The sequence below is a fragment of the Lolium rigidum genome, chromosome 1, assembly GCF_022539505.1.
Source record: "Lolium rigidum isolate FL_2022 chromosome 1, APGP_CSIRO_Lrig_0.1, whole genome shotgun sequence".
Lineage (NCBI taxonomy): Eukaryota > Viridiplantae > Streptophyta > Magnoliopsida > Poales > Poaceae > Lolium > Lolium rigidum.
This window is the reverse complement of record NC_061508.1, coordinates 300533358-300543845: the sequence shown is the minus strand read 5'-3', so window position 1 is coordinate 300543845 and position 10488 is coordinate 300533358. Positions and strand designations below refer to the sequence as shown.

General features: G+C 46.3%; 1 protein-coding gene across 1 annotated transcript; it reads right to left on the bottom strand.

Annotated features, from left to right (window-relative positions):
• Positions 1–2794: 2794 nt before the first annotated feature.
• On the bottom strand, positions 2795–3918 carry LOC124684005 (FCS-Like Zinc finger 6-like). The gene is made up of 2 exons (XM_047218415.1): positions 3459–3918; positions 2795–3331 (listed from the first exon to the last, which is right to left on the bottom strand). The coding sequence occupies exons 1-2, from the start codon at positions 3665–3667 to the stop codon at positions 3100–3102; spliced, it is 441 nt and encodes a 146-aa protein (XP_047074371.1). The 5' UTR covers positions 3668–3918; the 3' UTR covers positions 2795–3099.
• Between the last annotated feature and the right edge of the window lie 6570 nt (positions 3919–10488).

The window sequence follows — 10488 nt, the reverse complement described above, 5'->3', positions numbered from 1 at the left end:
TCCTTTTCTGTATGCTGTGAGCCCTTTAAAATGCATAGGTCACTCTCAGCGCAATAATTCATTTTTGCAAGCCAGTTTTCGGTGGAGCTAGTCAGAGCTTTGAAGAACCTTTTGGAATCTATCTTCCTGACCTGTTTTGTGGATTCGTGCTTTAGCATAGATGAGTTCGACATCTTGTACTATGCATGTTAGCAGCTGGTCGACTAGGAGGAGTTAAGGGGAAAAGATGCACTGTGTCCATCCAAGCACTGTTAGTCCCATATATGAGCTATCTTCTCAAATGAAACTTCCAGGAACCTAGGGGTGTTCAAAAATGGTTTTGCGAACCAGTGTGAACCCTTCACTTGTACTAGCATAGACATAGAATTAGTGCAATAGTAAATGCTAGAGTTCTTCCCTGCCAGTTTTTTTTTGACCCTGCTTGAAACAGGCTTCGGTACCCCTATTATGAAGCATCTTGTTTGTTCAAAGTTCCTTCTTCCATACCTGGCCTTAGGTTTATATGATCTACTGTAAACAGGGAGCAAAGTGCAGCTTGCTTATCAACTTTAGTCTATATTCATACAAACATTCAAGAAATAAGCGTTTGTGTAGCAACCTTGTCCTTCTTGACTAATAGTAAATTTTATGATTTTATTAGATGCACTTTCGAATTAACGGTCTGAAGTTGACCATTATGGCTGAAAGGATTGTTTCTTATCATCGTTCAGTCTCTGTCAGGAGAGGCACAAGACAGGCTCACAATTTAATACTGTAGATTGATGTTCTCATCCCATTTGCCCTTTTGTTGCATGTCCTGTCATGATCCTGAATCTACATGATTTCCAATGCTTTACTTGTTACACCTTTCTCTATTATCAGTTTGTTGTATTATTCATTTTCTGCAAGGTTTTTATCACATTGTTTGGAAAATCCTGCACCTGGTTGTCTCATCATACTTAAACATATCATTCTCGAGTACACTTGATAAAGAGAGTTATACATGTGGGAGCTAGAGCAACTACTAATAGATCAGTAAAAGATTGTCTGCAAGAATTTTATCAGTGAATTACAGTCTAAAAGTTGTAGCCCTTCCACATAGTACTTGTAGAATGAGTCTTCCAGTGCCAAATGGAGATCACTCATAAGTCACTCTCTTAGGGTTGATGAGATCAACTACTGCTTCAGAGAAGGTAGAATAAAGTGCACTTTGCTGTCAAGTAGAAGAATCTCTTGTCTTTCTATCGCTCTATGCTGTTTGTGTATCATCACTACTCACTCCTCTCCTTTGCAAGCACTTGTTCCAACCTTGATAGGCTCTCCTGTCCTTCTCATTTGGTGTCATGGAGGACCCGTTGCTTGCTCTTTACTTGCTGTCACACTCCAGCTCTTGGAATATCTCCAGTGGCATGTCATTACTAAATATTTACTTGATCGCGTGTGGAATTGTTAATGGTCCATTGATTTTAAACCTAGCTCGTAGTTCATCCTTGAGGTCATGATGGATGCTTGCACTATTATTTTGTAGAATTGAACCAGGCTTCATAGAACGGTGTTGTCACTGATCAGCTCCAAGAATATCTTAAGTAGTATCTGATTCTGCGTGTTGCATGATTTTTTTTTTTTTTTTTGTATAAGTTGATTTGGTCACAGGAAAAAGTTTGCCAATGGGTGTGACCGATAGTAACTGCCACTTGCTCACTTAATCCTGTATAAAAGTGCAAGTGGCACGGTCATTCATGTCTGTTTTCCAACTAATATGCTGATAGACAAATCAATAGAAAAGCTCTGCCTCACGATTTATCTGTAAAAGCTAAAAGCAAGATGAAAAGATATGCCAGTTCAGTGATCAGATCACTGAGATCAGGGTCCTTAACTCAAGATATCATACAGGGTATGTTTTTCTTTACCACATGAAACTGTCAAGAATAAAGTGCGAAACACAAAAAGTTATATGGTAGCCATTTGGATTTCTTGTTGGACATAATAGAACACAAAAACAGCTTTCATCCAGCAAGTGAAAGATTAATCTATAGGAATTTTGGTTATCGTTTATATGATCTGGAAAATCATAATTTGGTGTCTAAAAATTAAAATTCGGTAGATGTCATGTGAAAATTCTATGGTCCAGAGATCGTTATGATGGACGCTTTTATGTCAACATTCATGTGGTTCTGTTTGAAAATATCCGTATGCACATGGTATCGGTGGAGGGACTTCAAACCTTTCAAGAGAAAAACGGAAACATCTTTGTAGAGGTTTTTCCTTCTTCTTCTTCCGGGAAGCAAATGTTTTTATGCTACAATATGTGAACCTGTAGGCATTCATTCAAGAATAGGGTTGTGTATAGCTATCATTGAAAGACCCTCTCAATAATAAACTTAAACAATCAAACAAAGTACGTAATGGCCTCATGCCTCTATTACATGGCCTCAAAAAGAATGCACAAGTTAAGTGAGGAATTATTGGCACATGGATTATGCAGCATTTGGATCACTGGGAATTTTCTTTATAGTTTTTTTTTCAGTGAACCACTCTGCAATCAAAATTTCCATTGAGTGTAACCTGTAGAAAAAATAGTCCTATTGCTGGTGGGTTCATACACGTTCCAACGTGTAATCAAACACACACTGGTGTCAATTACTTAAAAAAATCTTGGATACAGTGTTGTCAGTTACTGTTGTTCCAGTCCTGTAAGATGTAACATCAGCTCAGAAAAGGATTTATTTTTTCTTAATCTGAAAATTTAGTTAACACGGGATATATATCAATACATCATTGACAAGAACACGCGCTCAGATTCGACCCGAGAAGAAGACTCGAAGTTTGGAGGTGATCAGCAACCTACTAGATCCATGGTCGATCCTATGTAGTAGAGCTGATGATGATCACCTTCAGCTTGATACCTCTTGGCAGCAATAACACGCAGGAAAACATTTTTAAGCTTCCTAAGCAAGTCTTAACTATACATCACTGATCGATCGATCTTCCCTTTCTCGCTAGTTCGTCGATGGACTGCTGTTATGATCATTCCTAGTCTCTCCTAGCTAGAGGCGTAGAAGATCGATCCATGCCGCGCGCAGCCGCGGCTGCACGCCGGCAACGCGCGGGGTAAGCTAGCTAGCTCGCGGCCACTGGAGTGCGCGCCGCGTTGATGTTGGCGATGGTCGGTCGCCGGCGCATCATCGCCGCCGCCGCGCCCTCCTGCGGCGCGGCGCAGCTGGCAACCGGCTCGGCCGCGGCCGGCTTGAGGTGCTGCAGGACCCGGTGGCGGCGTGCCACCGCCTTGAGCGCCTCGTCCATGCACATCTGCTCCTGCCGGCACTCCTCGCTGCAGAAGGCCTCGTCACCCCTGCAAAAAACATTTGAACGCCGCATCACCACCAAGAATCTCTTGTGATCTTCCTCCCGCGAGGAAGAGAATCGATCAATTGCAGCGGTAGGATAGAACGGGCCAGCTCAATTCTGTGCGCGCGTACCTGTACATGAAGATGTCGCGGTCGCGGGAGATGCTCTTCTTGCAGAGGAAGCATGCGTCGAGGAAGTGGGGACGGGTCATAGCGCCGCCGGTGTTCTTCATCCGGAAGAACCTCGACCCCACCTGCACGTACCGCTCCTCCTCCTCCTTCACCGGCGGCAAAAACGACGACGACACCGCGGCCGCGTCGGTGTGTGCGACCTCTCCCATGTGCGCACGCAGGTATGGAGGATATCTCGATCTAGCTAAGCTATGATATCATGAGAAGAAGAGGAAGACGAGAGTGATGCGTGCGTGCTCGGGTGTTGGTCCTGGACACGCTTGTTTGGTAGATAACCAGGGCAAGGCTATATATGATGAAGCCTGCGTGCCTGCTTTGTCTGGACGTGGGCAGTAGTGTCTTCCGCCTGTGCAGTTGTGCACATACGGAGTACATGTCAATGCCGTCCGATTCTTGTGTACCGGCCCGGAGGTTTGCGGCGAACCCGTGGGTGGACGGAGAGGGGTGCGATGGAACCTGTTGGCTGGCCGGGAGGTTGATGGCTGGATCGAATCAGACTGATTGTGAACATGTGGAAGAGGGGGGCCAGATATCTGGCCACCAATATTCTTTGCTCAAACCATCAGGCCAGCAGTTAACAAACGTTTCTTTTTTTGAGAACGCAGTTAACAAACGTTTCAGCTGGCAGCCACGTACTAGCCATACCTGCAGGCTGCAGTCACAAAAAAATAGTTGTGCGCACGTGCATGGTTACAACAAACCCGCTCCCCGAGTTCTTCCGGCGGAAGGATCTCTCGAGGCCTGGTACGTGTGGCCGCCACTCGGCACACGGCTGCGATCACCGATGGCCGGCTAAATCCGGCATATGAGAGCATCTTCATTCATCCGCGACCCGTGCCCACAATACAATTTATAAAACCCGAATAGGAAATTTAAATTTTACTCAAGTTTTGTTGTGTATTACAAAGTTAAATGAAATTTGGCTGATTTTTTAACTAATACAACATCTACTTGCCATCGGTGCGGACGCGAGACGGGCCGACTTCCTCGTACTTCATGCCTTTTTGGCCCGCGCTTGCCTATCAGTCATGTCCGCAGATGCCTGCGCCCTCCTCTCCGGCTCCACTTGGGCCGCGCTATCCATAGCGCTGGCTCCGGGCGCCCGGGTTTCGACCACACCAACGCCAATAGTGTGGGCGTCGCTTCCATACGCCGATGAGCCTTCAGTGTTGCAATCTCCAGTTAGGACTCCTCGTTCTTACTGACCCGCTGAGCCTCGTAGGCGGCGGCCTCAGTGAGTCGCTAGACATTGATCTCGATGATCCTTTGCCGCTCGGCGACCATGCGGATCCGAGCTGACTCCTGCACCGGCGCCCTCTCGCGAGAGATGTCCATGATGCGTTCCACGAGGGCCGCACCGGCCTACTTGAGGTCTCGAGCAGCGTTCCTCTCTTGGTGACAAGGGATTAACTTATCAATGCCTACGTATTGTAGACTAGGGTTTAGTTGAAAGTAGAGGGCAAGTAGATCTCAAAGATTTTAGCCGAAAAGTACTCGACGATTAAGAAACTAGGGTTGTGTGGACAATGGATTCGATCCTCTCTTTGTCCCTCGACTCCCCCTTATATAGGAGGCGGAGCCGAGGGTACCGTGTTACACAAGATTACAGATTCCGGGAGACTCTCAGAGTCAACCCGTAGAATTACAAGTCTCTATCTTTTCTAATACATCTCTAACTTTCCTTAATACTAACTGGGCTTCCGAACTTCATATCCTTCGACTTGTGGGCCTTCAGTAAACCTAGGGTACCATCTTTGGCAGACCCATTGGGGATGCCTATGTCAGTAGCCCCCGAGATTTTGCTTGAATCGAAGAATCATGGAAAATCTCCAACTTTATAATCATCACATAACTTTTTCAAGCCATCATATATCTTTAAATAAACAATTATATTTTGTACAGGGATAATGGTAGTTGGGGCTAGTTCATCTGACGGATCAGGTACTAGTTAACTGCTCTAGTGGCAATCCGCAAAAACCTACTTCAAAATCACGTCCCTGGACATGATCTCGGAATACTGGTGTTAACTCGACAGGTGCCGCTTAAGGTCTTACCATCTGCCGAGTCCCAGTTACATTTTATCGGGTACCTAACGCATTCGTTAGGATTTTTCTTCGTATCTGTTGATACAGAAAAAAGTAGCAAACCGACGTCAGAGACGGTGCCACGCCGCTCAGAACGGATCTGGGGTCTTACCTTTGCAAAGTTTTGTGGCATTTAGAGATTATTCGCGACTTAGGCGCTCTGAGACTATATTGTCGAGTGCTTTTTCGGCTGTTGGAATAGCACATTTCATTGAGTCAACGGATGACTTATCTTGTCTTCCCGATGGGAGTATATGAAGAGTTATTTGTATAACTCGAAATATACTTATTATACTTTTTCAATTTCATCGGGCACGCGAACAGCGTTCCCGATGGGAGTAGCCCCCGAGGCTACAGCCAAGGACTTGTACTTGGTGGTAGGCTCAACACTTCAACGCCTGATGTCGCTATATTGTCATATTTTCTTTGAATTTTTATTTCTATCGGGTGCGCGACCAGCGCTCCCGATGGGAGTAGCCCCCGAGGCTACGAACAAATGCTTGTATTTGATCATAGGCTCTCGCCATTTCTATTTTGTCATACCAGAAATTTCCTTTTTTCAAAAGTAGGCCCCGAGCATTTGATCAAAAACTTGTATTTGACCAAAGGCTCTCGAAAGTACCATCACTTGTATTCGTTGACCGGTCTTCGTTTTGTTGCTGTCGAAAATTTCCTCTGCCAAAGTGACATCAATGCTGACATTAGCCACGACCTCTTTATTTAAGAAACACGAATTCTCTCCTGTCCCAGACTGGTGGACCCAAAATCCGCGGCAGTTTGACACGTTCGCGCAAGTGGGGGCACACGTCCTCCACTTTTTCTGGCACGCGCTGTAGCGCCTGTCCAGTTACATCCATGTGAAAATACCACTTTACCCTTTAGGCCACGTGTAACCCATCGAGTTTGCAACTGCTCCATCCAACGGTGCATCGACATGCACGCTTCCTATAAAACATCGTCTTCCTCCTCTGGCCGCCGCTTCGCCGCGCCGCACCTCTGCTTTCTCTCCCCAAATCTCCCATTGCGCCCAACACTTCCTGAGCTCAACCACACTCCCACTCGCGCCTACGTCTTTGTTGATGCCACCACGCACGCGACTCACTAGGCATAACACCCCTGAATCGAAGATGGCTGCACCAGATCTTGGGATGACGGAGTGGGAAAGATCCAAGATCTCTAATCAGGACATCAACCTTATGAAGAAGCTTGGGTTGATGAAGAAGAAAGATGCGCTGCGCTTCGCCAACGAAGAAAGCTATCCGTCGCCTCCTATCCAATATCGGGTCAGTTTCGTTGACCATCTCATCCGCGGCCTCTCTACCCCCATTCATGATTTCCTCCGTGGTTTGCTCTTTTTCTATGGGTTGCAGCTTCACCAGCTGACTCCCAATTCCATCATCCATGTCTCTATTTTCATTACTCTCTGCGAATGCTTCCTTGGAGTCCGTCCTAATTGGGCTCTATGGAAGCGTATCTTCTGTCTTCGCCGTAATGGCTCCCACAACATCGCCTACAACATAGGCGGTGTTGTTATCTGCGTTCGCCCTGACGTCGAGTATTTCGACGTCAATTTCCCCGACTCCGTCCAAGGGTGGCGCAGAAGATGGCTGTATGTCCGCGAAGAATGCGCCGACTCGGTGGAGTATAACATTGCTCCTTTCGATGGGGGTGCCGAAATTCTTCGCCGCCGATCCTGGGACGCGGAAGCCACCGAAGAAGAAAAAACGGCGACAAAAGAACTGATGTCCCGTATCCACGAGCTTCAAAATACCCACGGCAAGGAATTGTCGGGTATCCAAATTACAACATATTTCCTTAGGATTAGGGTCCAGCCTCTGCAGGCTCGCAAGAACCCCCTTTGGATGTATGCGGGCGAAGAAGATGTTGACCGGCTCTCCCAAGACCTCGAAGTAAAGGACTTGGAAAAGCTTGTCCGAAGAATCTCCTCGCTTAGCAAAAAAGACGCCATTCCATCCACCTGTCGCGTGGTGCCGTATAGCGGCGCCAACGCCCTCCCCGAGGTAAATTTTCATTCTTCCGAGTTTTTAGTATTTGTCGACTACTATTTTTGATGGCATCCTTTGTGTAATCCTGTTGTCACCACATCTTGCCCTTGTAGAAACACCAAGTCCTAGTTTCTCTTCCTCCTCTTCCTGAAGGCGGGGAAGTCGAAGAACGGACCGTCATCACCGACGAACCCCAGGGCACTTCTCGCCCTGAGAGCGAAGTTGCAGGTTCTCATAAATCTGCGGCTTCCTCTGAAAAAGAAGTTGAATATGAGGCTTCCGAATCCACGCATTCCCTCCCCTCAGCTGTTTCTCCAAGGAACAAACGGAAGAGAGATGGTGCCGCAGATTCAGGCACCTCAAAGACTAACAAGTCCCCTCTCGAGGAAAATTTACCCGAAGAGGAGGATAGACCTTTCAATCCTTACGAGGATGCCCTTGTCAGCTCGTAAGTTTCTATCAACTTTCCCTTTGTATCCGATAATTTTGCCTGTCTTTGTTCCTTATATTTTTCCCTAATGTAATAGTGGTGAACGAGCACGTCTCGTACTTTAGTTCTCTCCGAGACTCGTCCCACGGGGGACGAAACCTCGCCTCCACAACAAGATATAGGACATCCCAGTCCTGTTGTGAGCCCCCGTGCTCCGTCGCCAAAACGAGCAAGGACTAATCAAGGAAAAGAGCTGAGTCTCTTGACCGATAGCTCGGCGACCCCTCTTATGGATGATGTAAGTGCCTTTTTTGCTGTCTTTTGCTGTCGAATGTTTCCATCTATTTTGTTGTCGCAATTCTTCAATCTCTCTTTGTTATTCCGTGTTATTTTTCAGCCTTTGATGAAGGAATTTGTTCGTCTCGGTACCCAATTCATCGGGTACCGTGATCTTACCAATGAACTGAAAGGTATTCTTTCTTGCTGCATTCCATCGAACATTTTTGCCTCTTCTATTTTGTTATAACCTGTATCATCTTTTATTTTGCTAGAATCACTTTCTCAGGCAAACAAGCGTGCTGATGACCTGGCCCCGAAGCTTGAACAGAGTGAAAAAGCTCGCGAAAAGGCTGAGTCAGATGCTACCGCTGTCGAGGGTTTTCGAAAGAGACTTCAAAACGCGGAAAATTCTTTAAGTGATAACATAGCTCAGCAATCTGCTCGCGAACAAGAAATTATCACGCGCTTGGAGTCACAGAGCCGACGCTTTGTTAGTAAGTGCTCAAACCACTTTAATTTCTTCTGGAAATCATGCTTTTCTTTGCGCATTTGCTGACAAGCTAAATTTTGCCTCATCAGGGAAGACGCACCAAGATTATGATCTGGAGAATCCTGAAGGTGATCGCCTTCTTGACGCGCTCTCCCTCCTTGAAATTCATGGAGACGAGGCACGCCAGGGCCTTGCTGACGCTAAAGCGGGACTATTACGGCTGTTTCCTTACTTCTTCACGAAGAAAAAGGAACCCGACTCTTTCGCTGAACTGGCCCAGTACTTCATCCCTGCAGAAGATCTTGGACTAGGTCTTCGGCAAGAGGGCTTGAAGATTGGCGTTGAAGGCACCATTGCTTTGGTTGCCGAGAGCCAACAAGCTGTCGATTGGTCGAAGGTTGGTGACGTCGGGCAGATGGAGACAAAAAAATGGCAATCTATGATTAGAGCTGCCAAGTCAAGCTCAAAGAATATCCTCTCCTTCCTTGGATGCAAACCAACTCCTTCCCCTAGCTCGACAAAGCCAGAGGTCAAGTAGACCGTCATGTCCTTGTCTTTTATTTTGTTCTTTTGCTTTTTTCGACGTCGCCGAAGTGGCTTTGTCGACAACTGCCCCATTGGTTCACTAGGAACTCTCTTTTGTAATGTCCATGTAAATATTTGACTGAATCAATGAAAAGTTGTCTTGCCGAAATATTGATATCGAAATATTTTCCTCCAGTTGATTTTCGACAACTATACCATGGTGCCTCGCTCTTCGGCTGCGTTACCAGCTGCGTCTTACTCGAAAAAGGCCCCCGTTGTCGAGTTTATGGAAGGCTCTTCGAGTGTTGCACAGGATGAAGATTTGAACGATCTTCGACACCAACTTCAATCGATGAAGAAACAAACTCTCGTGATAATGGAATAGTCTCGAAAATCTTCTGAAAGGGAAAAACTTGCTCTTCAACAGGCTCGAGAAGCCCTAGCGCTGAAGGAAACCGCGGTTTCTGAGGCTGCCGAAGCTTCTTCACGAGAAAATTATATGCTTCAACTGATGAATGATTCCAGCTTAGATATGACAGGTATACTTCGCACACTAGGTCGTACTTGATTTTATTCTTCCTCGCTGATGCTTCCACTGAAACATGTTCTTTTTTGGATACTGCTGCCGAAGATCAACGTGTTGAAGCTCGATCCAATATGCTTCTCAAGCTTGCATTGGAGCATGGTTCTAATTTTTGGGTTACGCCTGAACGTACCCGCCAAATCGTCAGATTTCAAGATCGCGCGAGTCAGGTCCGTGATTTTCTCGACTTCTGCACAAGGACATTGTCCTTAGTTTATAACACCATGTTCCCGCGCAACAAAACGCCAGAAACCCTTCCTGCTCTGATGGACAAATTTCGGGATGCCCCTCGAATCCATGAATTTGTGCGGGCCCAACTGTCTGCCGGAGCGAGATTTGCTATGATTATGATACAAATCTGCTACCCAAAGTTAGATATGACTCGAATTGTCGCCAAGTGCCAGGCCAAGCTGACGAAGAGGAAGAGGAACATTGACAAGATCAATGATACCGTGACCCCTGTAGCAGAAGAGATGATGGATGAACTGCTTCGGATGGACGCTGAATTCTTCGTGAGAGGTAGCTATGCTGAACATAGAACTGGTGCTGCAAGCAATGACCGAATAAACATAG

Coding starts and splice junctions, on each gene's coding strand:
- LOC124684005 (XM_047218415.1), bottom strand. CDS start 3,667: ATGGGAGAGGTCGCACACACCGACGCGGCCGCGGTGTCGTCGTCGTTT. Junction 3,332..3,458: donor CGCGACATCTTCATGTACAG/GTACGCGCGCAC, acceptor TGTTTTTTGCAG/GGGTGACGAGGCCTTCTGCA.